This window comes from Lactuca saligna, chromosome 5 (assembly GCF_052625555.1).
Source record: "Lactuca saligna cultivar CGN05327 chromosome 5, ASM5262555v1, whole genome shotgun sequence".
Taxonomy (NCBI): domain Eukaryota; kingdom Viridiplantae; phylum Streptophyta; class Magnoliopsida; order Asterales; family Asteraceae; genus Lactuca; species Lactuca saligna.
This window is the reverse complement of record NC_136421.1, coordinates 301,741,593-301,762,669: the sequence shown is the minus strand read 5'-3', so window position 1 is coordinate 301,762,669 and position 21,077 is coordinate 301,741,593. Positions and strand designations below refer to the sequence as shown.

The window sequence follows — 21,077 nt, the reverse complement described above, 5'->3', positions numbered from 1 at the left end:
AGGGGTGAACATGGTGCGGGTCGGTGCGGTTCTTAGCCAAAATGTAACACTTTAAATCAAATAATTACCCTTAATACCCTTGAATTAATAATTAGTGCATAATGGTCCCTTGGTACTCTAGGCGTACTCCTCGAGTAATCTTAGCGCACTAAGGATCACTGATGGCCGCCCGATAACTTTGAGAGAAGTACACTTACACTCCAAAATTCGGCTAGCCCTCTTACTTGCTTGTAGTAGTGCCAATTTTGCTAGATAAGGGGTCTTTATATAGTTGTGACACAAGTAGGGTTACACCATGTAAACCCTAATTGTCATGGATTTCCATATTCCATGATCCATGGGTTTGTAACCTCCATGGACTATCCATGGAGCACCTTTGTAACGACCCAATTTTCACGTCCAAAAATTTCGTTTTTAAAACATTACTTTAGAAAACGTTAATAATTAAAAACATTGTTTGATCAACCACATCACATCATAAACCATGTCTAAAAGCCAAATCATACAACCAATCAAAATATCAGAGTATAAATCCCAGAGAAATCTAATACATGCGGAAACCAGCGTATGTGCATGATGTGCCGCTACCGTGCCAGCTCCTTCCCCTTCGATGAAGAGGTACCTGAAACCAAAACTGTAAACTGTAAGCACAAAGCTTAGTGAGTTCCCCCATTGTACCACATAGGCACATACCATACAATCACATAACATACATAAATTGTCAGGCATATATGGGTGCCCGACCTACCCCTTCGGCCCTCTCGACCGGATACTGCCTAACATATCGGGGTGCTGGCCTCCCCTTCGGTCCTCTCAACCGGATATTGCCTAGCATATCTGGGTGCTGGCTCCCCTTCGGTCCTCTCGACCGGATACTGCCTAGCATATCTGGGTGCTGGCTCCCCTTCGGTCCTCTCGACCGGATACCGGGGACTATTTCAACCCCTACTACTACCACATAACACATATATCACATAGTCTATCTAGCATGGCTGGGCATAACCGCCCCTTTGGCCCTATCGACCGGTGTTCTGGGGGACTATCTCCCCCTACTGCCACTAACACATAAACATAACACAGGTAGTAGCAACCCTAGATGAATATCACAAAGACAATCATCTAATCACACATCTCCTACCGGTGGGTCGGCATTGTGGCCTTAGACCCACCGCTACTGGAAGGTAACTCATCTCGTAGTAGCTGCTGATCTGTGTGGGAATAGTCTGTCTGTCTGCTGCTGCTCTGGAAATCCCCCGGCTGAAATTCCCACCAAACACTTAGTCAAATACTGCTAACTGTCCTTTGGGTAAAATGACCATTTTACCCCTGATCAAGCCCTAAGTCAAAGTCAGAGTCAACTTTCAGTTGACCCGACTCGCCGAGTTGGCTTGCCAACTCGCCGAGTCCATGTCCAAACGACTGACCTGGATTCTGCTTCTACTCGTCGAGTTAGGCGTTGACTCGACGAGTTCTCCTTCCAAACTGATGTTCAAGTCCTTCATCCTACTAGCCGATTTGTATGAACAACTCGTCGAGTTCATCTTCATCCGATGAACAATTTATACTGTGACTCGTCGAGTCTGTTCTTGTTCTAAGGAGATTGCCTTGAACTCGCCGAGTCTGGGCATCGACTCGCCGAGTTCCATTATCGGTGAGTTTTGGCTTCCAACTTACCGAGTCCATCCTGGACTCACTACACAACTCGACACAGCTAAAAGGGGACAATCTCGGAGACTCGCGACTAGACTCGCAGAGTCAGATGAGTGACTCGCCGAGTCTGCTTCATGCAAGAGCCATAAACGCGATTTTGCTCGAATCCAGTCCATGCCATTCGTAGATCTGGGCTCCTAGAGCATGAATAACACGTAAAGTTTCCAACTTTACGTGTAAATATCCATCTATGAGGGTTTTAGGGTTTAAAATGCACCAAAAGAGAAGATCTAAGGTTTTCATGCAACATGGGTCCATAAAGGCAGTAGATCTAAGCTCCTGGAGCTCAACCATGCCTAGATCTAGAGGTTACTCAACTTATTACGAACCCCCACACATACACAAGCTTGGAAATGGTTCAAGAAAGACTTTAATGGAGCTATAAAGGACTATAAGCATGAAAGCAAGGGGAAAATCGAGTCATACCTTAGGGAACACACTGAGAAAGCTCAAAGATGCTTGACCTCCTCTTCTTCTTCTTCTTGATCTACTCTTTTTCCCACTCCAAAACTTCAAGAGAGCACACCAAATGCTTCAAACTCACAAGGAAACAACTCTTGAACAAGGTATAGAGCTCTGAGGGTGAATGGGGGCGAGATTGGGGCGGAATGAGAGTTTAAATAGGGTGCAAACCCTTGAAACATAGGGTTTCATCCAACAACAGTGACTCGCCGAGTCCAGGATATGGACTCGCTGAGTCGCCAACTTAAAACGTGTCCCGGGTCCCGGCTCTACTCGGCAAGTCGGACCTATGACTCGCCGAGTCCAAGGATAAAAATGGAAAACACTCAAATAAGATTTAGATACCAGGAACCAGGTGCTACAAATCTTCCCCACTTATTTTAGATTTCGTCCTCGAAGTCTGTTGCTCGATCCTGAAACAGCTCGGGGTAATGCTCCATCATCTCTTCCACCGGCTCCCAAGTCCACTCCGAACCCTTGCGGTGCTGCCATTGCACCTTCACTAGCTCCACCCTCTTGTTCCTCAAATCCTTCGACTTCCTGTCGAGGATTGCGATTGGGCGCTCAATGTAATTCAGGCTGTCATCAACCTGAATATCCTCTGACGGCACCACTGCTGAATCATCCACTAAGCACTTCCGCAGCTGAGAGACATGGAAAGTGTTGTGGATCTGGCTGAGTTCGACTGGCAGATCCAGCCTATACGCCACCTTGGCCACCCGGGCTACAACCCTGAATGGTCCAATAAATCTCGGGCCCAACTTGCCCCGCTTCCTGAATCGAATGACGCCTTTCCAAGGCGACACCTTCAGGAGAACCATATCCCCGACTTGGAACTCCAAGTCGGATCGACGCTTGTCGGCGTAACTTTTCTGCCGAATCTGAGCAGTCTGAAGCCTGCTTCGAACTTGCTGGATCATCTCTGTCGTCTTGAGCACCACCTCGGTGCTTCCCATGACCATCTGGCCAACCTCACCCCAGCATATCGGGGTCCTGCACCTCCGTCCGTACAACATCTCGAATGGGGGTCGGTCAATACTCGCGTGGTAGCTGTTATTGTATGAGAACTCGGCTAAGGGAAGATAGGTATCCAAGTTACCACCGAAATCTAACACACATGCCCGCAACATATCCTCCAAAGTTTGGATGGTCCGCTCGCTCTGACCATCCGCCTGTGGGTGAAAGGCGGTGCTAAAATGCAAACGAGTGACCAAATCGTCATGAAATCTCTTCCAAAACCTGGAAGTAAAACGCACGTCTCGGTCTGATATCACTGACACTGGCACCCCGTGCCGCACTACTGTCTCCCTGATGTAGATATCGACCAACTTTTCGGCCGAGATGCTCTCCTGGATCGGAATAAAATGGGCGCTCTTGGTCAATCGGTCCACGATGACCCAAATCGAATCTAGTCCACGCGTAGTCCTGGGAAGCTTTGTGATAAAATCCATCGTGATGTCTTCCCATTTCCACAACGGGATGTCCAACGGCTGCATCTTCCCATGCGGTCTCTAATGTTCGGCCTTGAGCTTCCTGCAGGTCAAGCACCACTCGACGTACCATACCACATCCCGCTTAATGCAGGGCCACCAATAGTCTAGACGAAGATCCCTATACATCTTCGTCGCCTCGGGATGAGTAGAGAATTGGGACTTTTGCGCCTCCTCCATCAAGATCTGGCGCACGCCTCCGTGATACGGCACCCACACCCTGCGGTGTAGTGTCAATAGTCCTCGGCTATCATAATCGAAGGAGGAATCCTGACCCACCACACGCTCGCTCTTTCGATGTTCCTCCTTGATAGCCTCCTGTTGAGCCTCCCGAATCTGCTCCAACAGGGGAGTCACTACAGTCATCCTCATGCAAATATCCCTGATCGGCGCCGCCTCGCGGCTAAGCGCATCGGCCACCACGTTGGCCTTTCCCGGGTGGTAAAGGATCTTACAATCATAATCCTTCACCACGTCCAACCACCAACGCTTCCTCATGTTCAGATTCGGCTGATCCATGAGGTACCTCAAACTCTTGTGGTCCGTGTAAATGGTACACCGAACCCCGTAGAGGTAATGCCGCCAAATCTTGAGGGCAAAAACCACCACCCCCAACTCCAAATCATGCATCGGGTAGTTCGCCTCGTGAGGCTTGAGCTACCTCGAAGCGTAGGCAATGACATCCCCCTCTGCATCAATACCACACCGAACCCTGAAATAGACGTTTCACAATAAACCACAAAATCCTCTACGCCCTCTGCCAGGGCTAAGATCGGCGCCTCGCACAATCTCTGTCTCAGTGTCTCAAACGCTGCCTGCTGCTCGGGTCCCCACCGAAAGATCACGACTCTCTTTGTCAACCGTATCAAGGGTACAACTATCTTGGAGAAATCCTGAATGAACCTCCGATAATAGCCTACCAATCCTAGGAAACTCCGAATCTCAGATGGAGACTTCGGAACCTCCCATCTCATCATAGCCTCGACCTTGGCCAGATCGACCAGGTGTCCGAGAAATTGCACCTCGCGCAACCAAAACTCACACTTGGAGACCTTGGCATACAAGCTCTCCCTCCTCAGGGTCTCCAATACCTCTCTCAGATGCTCCTCATCCTCTTGTTGCGTCTTGGAATAAACCAAGATGTCATCGATAAAGACTATCACAGACCGATCCAACATCGGTCTGCATACGCGGTTCATGAGGTCCATGAACGCGGCAGGAGCATTGGTGAGCCCAAACGGCATCACCATGAACTCATAGTGGCCATAGTGCGTCCGAAACGCGGTCTTCTGCGTATCCTCCTCCTTGACCCTCATCTGATGATAACCCGAACGCAAATCAATCTTGGAGAACCAAGATGCTCCCTGAAGCTGATCAAAGAGATCATCAATCCTCGGGAGTGGGTAACGGTTCTTCACCATTACCTTGTTTAACTCCCGATAATCTATACACATCCGGTGCGACCCATCCTTCTTCTTCACAAACAGAATCGGGGCTCCCCAGGGTGAACTGCTCGGGCGAATAAATCCCTTGTCTAGCAGCTCCTGCAGTTGCGCAGACAACTCCTGCATCTCGGGAGGAACCAACCGATACGGTGCCTTGGCTATCGGAGCCGCACCAGGAACGAGGTCAATCCTAAACTCCATCTGTCGCTCCGGAAGTATCCCAGGAAGCTCCTCTAGGAAAACATCTGCGAAATCTCGCACCACCGGAACCTCGCTCACTGTCGCCTTACCCGCCTCCCGGGTATCCATCACGTACGCGACATATCCTGCGCACCCCTGCTGAAGATAGCGTCTACCCCTCGCTGCTGAACATACCGCGGGTCCACACTATGGCCTCTCTCCATGGATCACTAACTCTCACCCACCTGGGGTCCTGACTCGCACTAGCTGCTGCGCGCAATCTATCACCGCCCCATTGGGGCTCAACCAATCCACGCCTATAATCACCTTGTTCCCACGCAACGGAATGGGAATCAAGTCCACCAGATAAAGCTCCTTAAATAACTTCAAAACACAATTCCTGAACACTGCTGATGCTCGCACCGATCGATCATCGGCAATCTCTACCTCTAAAGGGCAATCCAACATGCCCGAAGACTCCGTGAACTTCTTGCTAAGCGCAAGGGAAACAAACGATCGGGTAGCACCCGAGTCGAACAACACCTGGACTGGGATATCGTTCACATGGAACGATCCCGTCACCACATCGGGTGCAGTGCGTGCCTCCTCGGCGGTCAGCTGAAATGCCCGACTCCTCACCACGGGAGCCTCTGCCTTGCCCTGCCGGCCATCTGTGATCCGTAGGGTCGCTGGAGCTGGCGCCTTTACCAACACTAAAACTGTCAACTGGGGGCAATTGGTCTTCTTGTGGCCCCTCTGGTTGTAGTGGAAACACAACAACTCAGACGTCTGAATAACTGCTGCCAGTGCAATGCAATCCCTGCTAAAGTGCCCAGACTTGCCGCACTTGCAGCAGCCTGATGATCGCAACTTGCACGCCCCCTCGTGCGTCTTTCTGCATTTCCTGCAACGGCCCCGTCCCTGTTGGCCTTTCGGCCCCACATCTGATCCCTTGGGCTTTTTCCCTGAAGCCCCTCCTGGCTGTCCCTCCTCCGCCTTCTGTTTCCAGATGTGCTCCAAATCTATCTTCCTCTCCCTCGTCCTGGCAATCATGGAGTCCAAGGTGGGATAAGCTGAAAAGGTAACGTGCTCCCGGATATCATCCCGGAGCATGTCATGATAGCGGGTCCTCCTCATGTCCTCATCGCCCGCATATTGGGGCACCAACAGTGCCCTCTCCCGGAACTTGGCGGTGATCTCCGCCACAGTCTCCGTCGTCTGTCTCATGTCCAAAAACTATTTGGCCAGCTGCTGAAGCTCGATAGCCGATGCAAACTCTGCCCTTAACCTAGTCACAAAGTACGACCAGGTCATAGCCTCGATAGCTGAGGCTCCCAAAGAGTCACCTACTGACTCCCACCAATCTCGAGCTCGGTCTCGTAAACACCCTGTTGCATACCTCACCTTCGACCCCTCGGGGCAGAAGCTAGTCAACTGTGCAGACTCAATGTCTACAATCCATCGCCTGGCAACAATGGGGTCCTTCACCCCATGGAAATTCGGCGCACCACTGCCCCTGAAGTCCTTAAAGGACAGCATGCCAGATCCCGACTGGCCAGATGAAATGTCACTCGTGAATGCCTGGAGGCGATCCTCCATCATCTCCAATATCCCCTCCTTAATCGACCCGAAGATAATGGGGGTCGAATCAAGGATACCTCTGGTGATCTCTGACGCGATGAACTCACGCAACCCCTCATCTACTGGCTCGGAACCTGATCCCGAATCCGATCCCTCTCCTGAACTGCCAACTGCTGGCCTCGGGCGTAGTACCACCATTCTGAAATAAAAAGAAATAACAACTGTTAGCAATACTAATACCCCTGGAGGGATCCCACCGACTACAAGTTCCCTAGTCTTATCTTAGCCTTCCTCGGTTCGGGTACGGATCCTCTACTTTCAGTAGTACGGGCCCATACTACCTTCCACATCTATCTGTACCTTCCCCAAGGACCGCCTCGACTCAACCAGGTCCCTTCCCCTACCGTTGATCATTGCTACTCTTCATCCTAGGCTTACCCTAGGAAACCTCTGACTCCACCCAACCCAGTCCTCAACTGCTGAAGGCCTCTTGGTGATGCCAATTAACCATTACCTGAATACAATCACATGTGTTGAGGCTCGGATAATCCTTTGAGTAAGGGACTCATCTCTACAACGGTTAAGACTCAAACAAGAGCTACGCAATAGAGTCAAATCCAACACTTTGAGATTATTCAACCCTGATCACATGTGACTTTAACGTATTCACCTAACAGTTAACTCCCATCACTTCAAGGCCCACATAGCACAAAGCAAACAACATTTGGACGTAAGAAAAACAATCTCAAGCAACTCTATCCTCGAAGAGAGAACTGAACCAGCATACAATGCTAAACTCATACAATCAGGAATAACCTAAACAGGCTACCCTACTGCTGTCTACTAAACTCTAACATGCAACTCTTTCGTATACTGAAGCACATAAAGCAGGCACATAAGGCATCACTCTTAGATCCTTAGTCCTATTCTAGCATGTTGTTCTACAGAAACTGATAAACATAAATAAACTTGTATGGGTACATTGGGGAATACTTACTTGAGCTTGGCCGGTCGCGCACATCACACACATCATTCTTTCTTAAAACCCTTTATTTAACCTTTTAGAAAACATTTTCTCTTTCCAAAATCTTTTAATCCTTCGATTTGAGTTCAAACACCCCCGAAGGTGTGTCCGAATCCCTCAAACCAGGGCTCTGATACCAACTTGTAACGACCCAATTTTCACGTCCAAAAATTTCGTTTTTAAAACATTACTTTAGAAAACGTTAATAATTAAAAACATTGTTTGATCAACCACATCACATTGTAAACCATGTCTAAAAGCCAAATCATACAACCAATCAAAATATCAGAGTATAAATCACAGAGAAATCTAATAGATGCGGAAACCAGCGTGTGTGCATGATGTGCCGCTACCGTGCCAGCTCCTTCCCCTTCGATGAAGAGGTACCTGAAACCAAAACTGTAAACTGTAAGCACAAATCTTAGTGAGTTCCCCCATGGTACCACATACCATACAATCACATAACATACATAAATTGTTAGGCATATCTGAGTGCCCGACCTACCCCTCCGGTCCTTTCGACCGGATACTACCTAGCATATCTGGGTGCTGGCCTCCCCTTCGGTCCTCTCGACCGGATACTGCCTAGCATATCTGGGTGCTGGCTCCCCTTCGGTCCTCTCGACCGGATACTGCCTAGCATATCTGGGTGCTGGCTCCCCTTCGGTCCCCTCGACCGGATACCGGGGACTATTTCACCCCTACTACTACCACATAACACATATATCACACAGTCTATCTAGCATGGCTGGGCATGACCGCCCCTTCAGCCCTATCGACCGGTGTTCTGGGGGACTATCTCCCCCTACTGCCACTAACACATAAACATAACACAGGTAGTAGCAACCCTAGATGAATATCACAAAGACAATCATCTAATCACACATCTCCTACCGGTGGGCCGGCATTGTGGCCTTAGACCCACCGCTACTGGAAGGTATCTCACCTCGTAGTAGCTGCTGATCTGTGTGGGAATAGTCTGTCTGCTGCTGCTGCTCCGGAAATCCTCCGGCTGAAATTCCCACCAAACACTTAGTCAAATACTGCTAACTATCCTTTGGGTAAAATGACCGTTTTACCCCTGATCATGCCCTAAGTCAAAGTCAGAGTCAACTTTCAGTTGACCCGACTCGCCGAGTCCATGTCCAAACGACTGACCTGGATTCTGCTTCTACTCGTCGAGTTAGGCGTTGACTCGACGAGTTCTCCTTCCAAACTGATGTTCAAGTCCTTCATCCTACTTGCCAAGTTGTATGAACAACTCGCCGAGTTCATCTTCATCCGATGAACAATTTATACTGTGACTCGCCGAGTTGTATGAACAACTCGTCGAGTCTGTTCTTGTTCTAAGGAGATTTCCTTGAACTCGCCTAGTCTGGGCATCGACTCGCCGAGTTCCATTATGGGTGAGTTTTGGCTTCCAACTCACCGAGTCCATCCTGGACTCACTACACAACTCAACACAGCTAAAAGGGGACAATCTCGGAGACTCGCGACTAGACTTGCCGAGTCAGATGAGCGACTCGCCGAGTCTGCTTCATGCAAGAGCCATAAACGCGATTTTGCTCGAATCCAGTCCATGCCATTCGTAGATCTGGGCTCCTAGAGCATGAATAACACGTAAAGTTTCCAACTTTACGTGTAAATATCCATCTATGAGGGTTTTAGGGTTCAAAATGCACCAAAAGAGTAGATCTAAGGTTTTCATGCAACATGGGTCCATAAAGGCAGTAGATCTGAGCTCCTGGAGCTCAACCATGCCTAGATCTAGAGGTTACTCGGCTTATTACGAACCCCCACACATACACAAGCTTGGAAATGGTTCAAGAAAGACTTTAATGGAGCTATAAGGGACTATAAGCATGAAAGAAAGGGGAAAATCGAGTCATACCTTAGGGAACACACTGAGAAAGCTCAAAGATGCTTGACCTCCTCTTCTTCTTCTTGATCTACTCTTTTTCCCACTCCAAAACTTCAAGAGAGCACAGCAAATGCTTCAAACTCACAAGGAAACAACTCTTGAACAAGGTATAGAGCTCTGAGGGTGAATGGGGGCGAGATTAGGGCGGAATGAGAGTTTAAATAGGGTGCAAACCCTTGAAACTTAGGGTTTCATCCAACAGCCGTGACTCACCGAGTCCAGGATATGGACTCGCCGAGTCGCCAACTTAAAACGTGTCCCGGGTCCCGGCTCTACTCGGCGAGTCAGACCTATGACTCGCCGAGTCCAAGGCTAAAAATGGAAAACACTCAAATAAGAATTTACATACCAGGAACCAGGTGCTACAACCTTATGGGTTTTAGCCCAATTCACACAAACCATGGATCATTAGCCCAACTGTACATGAATAGATGATTTACACAATCAACCCCATGTGTCTTTTCTCTCATTTAGTCTATCCAAGTGTTGCAATGCCATGCAACCCAAATGAACCATGCTAACCGGGTCAAGTACATTCCAGAAATAGTTATGAACTTAGACACCTAATCCAACAATATATAATTTTGAAAGCTTGCACTTAGCAAATAACATAGTTAACATTGATTCAAAGTAATACATGGCATCCAATTTTCCTACACTATAAGGTATCACACAAATCAAGAAATTCTATCACATAGTTCATGAAGGTATCATTAGCCCTACTCTAGCATGCAACCCAAAACAGGACGTTGATACCAATTTGTAACAACCCATAACAGGATAACAAATTTCATTTTTAAAACAAGTACTACAAGCATAAAAATTGTTCCAAACCATCACAATGTATAAATGTCACATCATTAGAGTATAATATCAAAAATGCGGAAATAATGGGAGAGAATGATGTGCCATCACGTTGGGCCTTTCCCCATAGTATCGAAAGTACTTGAAACCATAAACACAACATACCAACATACAAATTAATGTTATGGGCCAAATAATAGTCTTACACATAGTTCTTGTTGAAGGCCAAGTCCCGATCTTCCATACAATTGCCAAGGTCAAAATCCTAGTCTTTCATATAACTGCTAGAGGCCAGATCCTTGTCTTTCATACAGGTGCTAGGGGCCACATCCTGGTCTTTTATATAAATGCCAGGGGCCAAATTCTGTTCTTTCATACACATATCACACTAATAATCCGTATCCTATAATACAAATAATGGGTTGGCCTTGGTGCCTTTAGCTCATTGATCTAGTGAAAAAAACTCACCTCAGACTGTTGGAAACACAATGCGCTCGACTGCAGAATAGAAAAGCCCCATACTATCACTAACAAATAGCCCTAATCATCATTAGGTCATAATCCCAAAACATGGGCCCAAACCCTAAGTTCAAACTCCTAACATAAGGGCCCAATTGCCTTTCCCAAAATAGGCCTAACCATTCCTGGCCCAAACGAAATAGCAGGCTCCAAGGCCCACAAAGGCCTAAGTACACCGCTTATGGCCCATTAGTAGAAGTCAAAGGCCTACCTACTCTAAACAGGTCATAGTCCAAAACCAACTAAGGTCCAATAACCCAAAAGCCCAACAAAACTCCAAAAGCCCACTGGGAGCATATGTGCGGCGTAATCTCGGTACGCTCGGCGTACTCGATCACCATGCAGTACGCGTTGCGTACACCTTGGTACGCTAGTGTACTGAGCTGCCCAACACCTTTATCTATTTGGTGCTTAATCTATGCAGCCACTAAATCTAACTTCTAGATCTCAGTCCTTAAGAGGGTCCTAGGGCATAAAGTTGGCAACTTCATTCCTTAACATGTCTTACGGGAATCCGACATCCATTTTTGTTCATCAAGGCTTACAAAATTGACCTAGATTCATGCATGGCTTCATATCAACCAACAAGATTACATTTTTGTTCTTCTAACATGCCAAAGGGACTAAGATCTAGTATTTCTAGCTTCTAGAGTTGCCCAAACTCCCAATAGAGAATCCATGGACCAAAAATGAGCTTATAAACAAACCCTAACTCTAACTATCAAAAAGATCAACAAGCTATGAGCTTTTTACCTTCAAAAGCTTCCTAAGATGATGTAGATTTAGGATCTTGAAGCCCAACCACTTCCAAAGCTTGAACACCAAGTTCTTCTTCTTGCAAACACACCAAAGTTACTTCCAAGATCAAAAATCACTCTCAATGGCAAACTAGGGTTTTAAGAACGATAATAGTGGTGGAGACTGATATGAGTGAGGGTCCAAAGGTCATAAGTGTGCTTAAATAGGGCTTTAACTTTTGGCTACGTACTCCCCGCGTACGTGGCTCATAGTCCCGATTTCGCATGCCCATGTACGCTTATATATTTTTATTCCAAGGACTAAAGTTGCCAACTTTATGGAATCCATGCACACAACTCAACCAAACATGTATAAAAGTAGGAATAAACCTAGATATAGCATGATATAATGAGAAAGGTGAAGACATTATATCTCCCGAATACCAAAAATGAAGTGAAGATGCAAGATCCAAGCTAGAATCAAATGTACAACCACCAAAATGTGCGCCTTCTTCCTTCAATCTTCATAAAGTGACTTCACACACACAGAGGCTAAGGTTTGGGAGAGGGTTTGATCTTAGAGAGTGGAGGCTGCCAAAAAAGATTGTCATAAAAGTTAGTGCCCTTAAATAGGGCACCAACCCTAAAAATTTAGGTTTGACCCAAAATGGTTGCCACGCCATAACAAACATACAACCATGCCGTGACATCGCACATATATGTATTTCCTCAAAAATGGATGCCACGCCATGGCCACATCAAAATCCATAGAATACAACAATTAATTCATGAAATGAATAGGGCACCAACCCTGAATATTAGGGTTTGACCCAAAATTGTTGCCACGCCATGGAAAACATACAGTCACACCGTGGCATCGTACATATACGCATTTCCTCAAAAATGGATGCCACGTCGTGGCCACATCAAAATCTATAAAATACAACAATTAATTCATGAAATGAATATATGAGAAATGGATGTTACATCATAAGATTGAAATTTTACAATTCTAATAATTATTATAATTGAATACAATCCATAAAAGTAAAATTTAAATTAATGAACAAAAATAAAAACTTATTTAAAACAACATGATTTTAATGACATCTATCCTTTGTGTTGCGCGTAAAAAAATGTTGTATACGATAGTCAAATTATTTTTATTTTTAACTATTTTTATACTATAACTAGATAAGGAACCCAGCTTTGTGGGGTATGGATTTGTTAACAATATAAAAAATAAGGTATTATTCATCAATATGGGGCAGATGGGTCATTATTAGATTTAATACACAAACATAAAAATTCCTCAAGATTTGATGGACATTAGTTGTGTCACTTGTGTGTGGAAAATTGAGGAGATCTGAAAGTGGAAAATGAAATTGTAAGAAGCTTATCAACACAACTAAATGAATCTGTTCCATTCAAAATTATCAAGTGTAACAAATTGATTCCAATGGAATGCAACATTCCATTCCTCTAATTACTTCGAGCCAAAAGCAATTACAGATCTCCACAATCATTATTATAGCCTACAAAATCAGTTGTACTACTGCAAAAGGATGTAAAAGGTAGATAAATTCAAGTTAAAATTTTTAATTTTTTTGTTAAATAATAAAAATCTATATCAACCTAGTACTAGAATAAATGTTTACAGCTTTAGGTACGACAATATCATCATAACTTCTCCTCGAGGTAAATATTTTAACCTGATGTAACACAAAATTGATCCATTTTCACATACATTGGTAAATTTACCTCTTTTAGAACCAAACTACCCACAAATGCAATAATTTTTAATCAATAATGACACTTAATGTATACTGGAAATGCCCTCTTTAATAGAAAAGTTAAGATCTATGAGAACTTGATTTGCTACATTTGTATTTACATATAATATTAAAATCCATATGAAAGTTTAATTCATTCGTATAGTTCAACCAAGCATGATTATGGGATGCAATTCAATAAATTCTAATTGATTCAACCGAACAAACAACAAGACAATAATTAATTTTTTTTTAAAAATGAAAAAATTACCTCATCAAACATCCTATGCAACTCATCTCTTGCATCAACAACTCTATCACTATCATTTCTAACAACCAAAAAGATAATCCCATGAGTGTTATGGAAGCAGTCAGTAGCGCCTCCACAGTAGATGAATCTACATATAACACAACATTCATTGATAAATATAGATATGCATAGAAAGAGAGAATAAATATCAACTAAAATAGAAGTGGTAAGAAATACACATCCAAACAAAATGTAAATTGGTATTTTGACCATTACTGATGCAAAAAACACAATCAAACAATTAAACGACACTTATTGTTGAGTCCTAAGCTAACTTTTTTTCCCAACTTTAAGTTTTTTGGGGTCATTAAGGATTGTAACAAGTGCTCAACCACCTGAAAAAACCCCAAGATTAGAGTTTACACCACCATCACAATTCACAATGCATGAAGATAATATATATATATATATATATATATATATATATATATATATATATATATATATATATATATATATATATATATATATATATATATATATATATATATTGTAACGCCCGTAGATCCGGGCTAGTCAATTTAGAGGCAATAGGGGCCGAAAACGACTTTTCGACAAAAGATTATTTAGAATAAATAATCAAAACCAAGTTTTAGAATATGTCACAAGGTATTCGTACATATAAAGAACGCCGAAATCCGAGTTATAACGAAGAAGTTATAACCCGTCGAAGTTTCACGACGGAACCGGTACGGCACCGAGAAACGTAAACAGTGAATTTACGGTAGAATGAGATTTAGCCTTAGCGATCTAAACAAAAGTTTTATAACACGTTAAAACGAGAGCGTCCATAAAAAGAACGCCCAAATCTGACTTCGTATGAGGAAGTTCTGATTTTTCGAAGTTTCAGATTAACAGTGTATACCCCGAAATTCGAATAATAGACCGAGTGATTTTTAGCCGACACAACCAAAATGAGAATTGAAAATCTCATTATTTGTAGCGTAACAATAAAAAGACAGACAAAAACGGACGTCAGATGAAGAAGTTATGAATTTTTAACGGACCAATCCTGTCCCGGCCTGTTAAAAATATAAAATTTAAAATAAATTCAAAATTAGCCGACGGAGTCTAGACGAAAGTTGTAGAGTACGTTCCCACCTTTGCGTGGATATAAAGAACATCAAAAACGAAGCTCGTATGCAAAAGTTATGATTTTTCTAAGTCGGGAGGGTGTTGTGCGAGTTTGGGTGACGTGACGCAATCACAACCGTTGCTTCCTCCCCAAGGCTAGCCACCAGATGGTGACACGTGGCACATTACGCCCAGCGTAATTTGAGTACGCTCAGCGTAACCATTACGCTTAGCGTAATTTTTGAGTACGCTCGGCGTACTCGGCGCTGGCAGCCTATAAATAGAGCCGAAAATCTCCCATTTTCTTCACAACTCTCCACTTCTTTCCTCCCAAATACCCCCAAACCTTCAAGGTTTTTATCTAGCACCTCCATGGTGTTAGAAGCAAGTCCGGGAGCACCGGGAAGCTCCGAGAGGATGATCCTTTTGGCTCGGAAACGTTGCTCCAGCGACGCCTGGTTTTGCGAAAAACCTGCTGTTTTGTCCGAGGGAAATTGTTTTAACAGTAACGAAGTGCTGTCCGAGTACCAAGTCATCACCTTATCAGGTGAATGCATGGTCCCTTTCATCTTACACATAGATATGAAGTATTTTAATATAGATTACGTGCTATGGATGCATATTGTCTGAATCCTTGCAGTCTATGCTGATGAAAGATTTTTATACATGTTTTAAATGATGTAAGTTGTTTAAAGTATTTTCTATCTACAAAATATGTTGGATAAAACATGGGTAGATGAATGATGAGGGATAAAAGTTGAAATAGAGGAACATTAGTAGTACGGATCTAGTGCCCTATAGGTATACATTGGTAGAAGTGGACCTTGTACCCTATAGATGAGCACTGGCAGCTGCGCCACAACCTGTAGATGATTTAGATCTACGTACGGTAAACGTCCTAGCAGTTGCGCTCTAAAGACAGTATCGGCAGCTGCGCCTAATAGGGAGCCTTATGACCATGACAATAGCGTTTAAATGTCAATACTGGCAGAAGCGCCTCGTAGAAAATGTCCCAATTCTGGCAGCTGCGCCTAAGTGATAATATTAGAAGTTGTGCTTGACCAATGTGTCATTAGCAACAATGTACTTCATGTTGTTTCCTCAAGATGATCCTTAGGAATGAATGAATGAGAAATAGCTGATTCTTATGGTAGATCCTTAAGAATAAAGAAGATAATGCGGATGGGTAATTGGGATGATTATTTGATTGTTTAAACATAATAATTATATTATTGTGGGTTGAAAACCCTATGTACTCACCATGTTTCCCAACCTGACCCACTCAGTTTATTTATATCACATATGTTGATATGAAGTCACATTACACTGAGAGATTTATAAGAGATGTAGATCACTAGTGTAAATGAATGTAAGTTCTGTTTATGCTTTTGTTTCTGTATTGAAGATGACATCCCAAATGTTTTAAAAGCGAATAAAAAAATATTTATTTAGAAATGCTTGGATAACGCGATTATCATGTTTTTCTGGGAACAAATTCCGCAACATTTTTTATTAAAAGAGATACTCTGATTTTTATAAAGCATAAATAAAATCGGTCTTTTCTGGCCGTAAAAATGGGGATGTCATATATATATATATATATATATATATATATATATATATATATATATATATATATATATATATATATATATATATATATATATATATATATATATATATATATATATTCCAAACTTTTTGCCTATCGTGAGAAAGGGGCACAGAATTGAAACCAAGAAATTTTTTAAAGTAATTATAAAGATGATGGATGCAAATGAAACTAATTAATTACCACCCATGTTGAATCCATTGATGAAGGTGTATCGATGAAGACGACACAGATTAGTGACTCTAGAAGATCATCAAACACTTTCGGTGGATGGATCAATCATACCATGTGAATGGAATAGGTACTACTCAACACCTTCCATAAATTCTTGGATCTTATCAATCACAATAAGCTATCTGAAACGAAATCGATCGAACATGTGATTTAATAGTAACTTCTCAAATCAAATGACTGAATTCTTTTGAAATGAATACTAACTTCTACTCATAAACCCATTTTGGTATTTAATATATATATATATATCCTATTATAATAAATAAGTACAGCTTAGACACGTATCACTCATATAGCCTTCGCCCCTTCGAAATTTCCCACTTTTTTCACTAAGTGAATTTCCGGTTCTACCCTTCATTCACCACGTCAATTTTGCTGCATTTCAAACAAAAAAAGGAAGGTAATTAATAAAAAATTGCTAAAATACGAAAATTGAATCAGTCAAAAGGTAAATTCTTATCAATTCCTTAAATACCGCAACATACCTAATCTTTGTTTTTAAAATACAAATATCACGGTTTCTTCATTCACAGCGATTACAATTTCCACAGGAAGACATATATCAATTACAGTAGACCATCTAAAATCGTGTTCTGTTTTTCTTTAAGGTAACACTTTCATTGATCTGATCATTCCTTCTACTGTTTTTTTTTTATCACTTTCTTTGTGTATATATCTGTTTTTTTTAATCAGTTTGAAGGCTTCATAATCGTAATATGAACCAAAGTATGAAACTGTTACGGTGTATAAGTATTCAGTTCAGTAAACTTCAATCGATTTTTTAAATGTATATGTTTCATTCGTAACTCTTTCATTCAACCGTGGTTATTCTTTAAGGTAACTCTTTCATTCATCTGATCATTCCTTCTACTGTTGTTTTTATCACTTTCTTTGTGTATATATCTGTTTTTTTTAATCAGTTTGAAGGCTTCATAATCGTACTATGAACCAAAGTATGTAACTGTTACGGTATATAACTATTCAGTTCACTAAACATCAATCGTTTTTTCAAATGTATATGTTTCATTCGTAATATCTTCACTGCTGTTTTTAATTAATTTAATTTAATATCAAACTTTGTATGTATCTGTTACCGTATGTATATAAAATCATATATGAATAAATAGTTGATTTTTCAGCTGCAATAAAGGGTAACAAAGTATTAGTCAATGCATTAAGTCATTGAAAACAAAAACTTTGTATGTATCTGTTACCGTATGTATATAAAATCATATATGAATAAATAGTTGATTTTTCAGCTGCAATAAATGGTAACAAAGTATTAGTCAATGCATTAAGTCATTGAAAACAAAAACCCAATGTAGCATTAGTCAATGCATTAAGTCATTGAAAACATGACATATAAATGATCAAAATGTCAACTTGTCGATTGGTATTGAATATACAATGAACAATGTACTACAAACAGTGTTATATTTTTTTAATATGTTGCTATTTTCTTATTTTTTTTTTCTTAAGCTATCAATTCTTTGTAGGAAATGAATATTGGTAACAAAGTATACCTAAAAGACATTGAAAGCTTGGCTGATGATTCACATCTCAAACTACGGGTTTTAAAGATATGGAATTTTATAAGGAATAATATCGTTTTATCCATTGAAATGATCGTCATGGACGAAGAGGTTTGTTTAATTTTTATAAAACTACTAATTCTTACATGTTTCAATCAATATGAAATTTTATTTATTATTTTGGTGAACAGGGAACAAAATACCAGTCTCGTGTATTTAACCAATTTTTTTCCAGATTTGGTCATCTGTTAAAGGAAGATCAAAGTTACATCATTTTAAAACCCAGTATGGCTGCTGTGAAGAATGGGTTCAGTGTTACCGGTCAAAGACAAACCATTACTTTCGATTGGAGAACTATTATAAAAAGATGTGACGATTTTTCAGGTCCAATTAATGGTTTTCTGTTTGTTGAATTTAATTCTATCGTGGAACAAACTTGCCCAAGACAATCATTTTTTGGTAAGTTGTTTAATTTTATTCCATTCAGTTTTATAATTTATGTACTTTCTTATCAATGTTATTATCAATTTTATTCCATTCAGTTTTAACTAAATAATATCTACTTCTATTTTATTAAATTGTGTAGATGTTATTGGACAAATTGTGTCATTTCATCCCCTTGAAGCATCCGATCCTAACACACAAAGGCATTACATGAAGATTACACTAACTAATTTAGAGTGAGATTATGCAAATAAAAAATTATTATCTTTATTTTATTCTTATTTTTACTAATATAAGAATCAATTTAAAATACTAATTAAATTAAAAAAAAAAAAAAAAATAGGTCTGTACACTTGCAGGTCACTATATTTGGAAGTCAAGCACACCAATTGTCACAGTACTTGAAAAGTAACCCCATGGTTACTTCTGTTGTTATAGTGATGCAGTTTGTTAAACTGAACATTTGGGATGGTTTGTATTCAAACTATATATATTTACATATTTTTCATCAATCTACTTTTATTTAATAATTTTTTTTTACAGGAATAGGTCAGGCAAAAAGTCATTATGATGTAACAAAAATGTTCATTAATTCTGAAATAGATGAGATTAATGACTTCAAAAAAGAGTGAGTCTATTTTAATATATATTTAAACTGTTTAAAAAATTATATGTTGTGTTTAAAATTATAACTATTCAGTCTATTGTAATTAATAGTATAACTTAAAACAATCCAGATTGAAAGTTAATGTTAATCGAGGTATGCCGGAAAAAAGCATAACTACGCTGCCAAGTTACGCTTCTTCATACATAGATGATTTTAAAGGGGATTTCCCTTTAAAAACCATTTCGGAGATCACAGAACCACTCAAAGTATGTTTCTTTATTTTAGGTCCTTTGATTTTATATACATTTTTTGTGTTTTTTTTGTTAATTTTACATTTTATTTTATACAGCCAATGAAATTTGTATTAGTTGGTAAGATTGTCAATATAAGACAGAATCTACGTTGGTGTTATGAAGCGTGCTACAAATGTGGGAAAAAGATAAACAAAGTGCCCAAACCAAATCTGTCTTATACTACCCCCGACAATATCTCAGAAACTGTTGAAATTCAGTGTTTAGATCCAGTTTGCAATGACGAGAATTTTCATGTTGTTTTAAAGTAAACACATATCCACTTATATTAATATATTTAATATTTTCACTATGTCAACAAAATTAATATTAATATAATATATTTTTTATTAGGTATATAATTCCAATCAACGTGCAAGATCATACCGGCACTATTGGATTTACTCTTTTTGATAGGGAGGCAAAAAGATTGTTGGAAATAAGTGCATCTCAGTTGAAAAAATTACATGAAGAGGTATACTTGAAACCGTATATATATATATTTTTTATCAAATACCATTTTTTGGTTTTAATATATTAAACTACTTCTTACAGGCTGGAGACAGTATGCAACTTTTTCCAAACCAGATGAACGTGTTGAAAAACCGCAAATTTGCGTTTCTTGTAGAAATTACATCCTACAACGTCAGCAACTATAATAATATCTACAACGTTGTCAAACTTACAGAGGATGTGGATATTGTTTCCAATTTGGAAAGTAAATTAGAAATTTTGGTACATAACTTTTTAATGATCACCCTTTATATATGTTTTTTTATTTATATACATAACGTTTTGTATATGTCCATTTTATTTTCTAGACTACTCAATCAGTGTCCTTAAATGAAGTACCCCTCGAATCAGATGATGTAGTTGAGAATGTTCAAAAGGTATTTTATATTTCCATATTAACTTTCATTAATATTTATATATTCCATATGAAAGTTTATGTTTTTTTAAATTTAGGATGTCATATCACAGACAGATGAGAGTTTTACTCCATCAACAGTTGATAAATCATCTGCAACCAGTCCGCTGAAAATATCAAGTGATTTGAAGCGCAACCTCCATGACATTTATGACGTTGATTGTGGAGGTGATATGAGTTCCACAAAAACTAAAAGAAAATCAATTGGAGAGGGAAATACACTTTTAGTTCCTAAATTGGAAAAGTGAGTTCTTTTATGCTTTCAGGAAGAAATTAGAATTTTTGAGATGGTTTTCTTTGCTATTAAAAGTTGTTTTACTTATTTGGTACAATGATTGGTTAAAATAAGTTTTTTATGGGACAAATTTCTTGATAATGGTTCATTTACATTTATTTCATTT

At 40.7% G+C, this 21,077-nt stretch overlaps 1 protein-coding gene across 1 annotated transcript; it reads left to right on the top strand.

Annotated features, from left to right (window-relative positions):
• Window positions 1–19,432: 19,432 nt before the first annotated feature.
• Window positions 19,433–20,924, top strand: LOC145046967 (uncharacterized). The gene is made up of 7 exons (XM_078995222.1): window positions 19,433–19,479; window positions 19,589–19,724; window positions 19,808–20,016; window positions 20,103–20,223; window positions 20,304–20,483; window positions 20,570–20,638; window positions 20,715–20,924. Exons 1-7 carry the CDS (start codon window positions 19,433–19,435, stop codon window positions 20,922–20,924), a joined length of 972 nt encoding a protein of 323 aa, XP_078851348.1.
• Window positions 20,925–21,077: the final 153 nt, after the last annotated feature.

Bases quoted from the DNA above. Each gene is read 5' to 3' on its own strand.
- LOC145046967 (XM_078995222.1), top strand. From the start codon at position 19,433: ATGTTCATTAATTCTGAAATAGATGAGATTAATGACTTCAAAAAAGA. The intron at 20,017-20,102 runs GTAAACACATAT...ATTTTTTATTAG, and splicing joins AATTTTCATGTTGTTTTAAA to GTATATAATTCCAATCAACG. The intron at 20,224-20,303 runs GTATACTTGAAA...TACTTCTTACAG, and splicing joins TGAAAAAATTACATGAAGAG to GCTGGAGACAGTATGCAACT.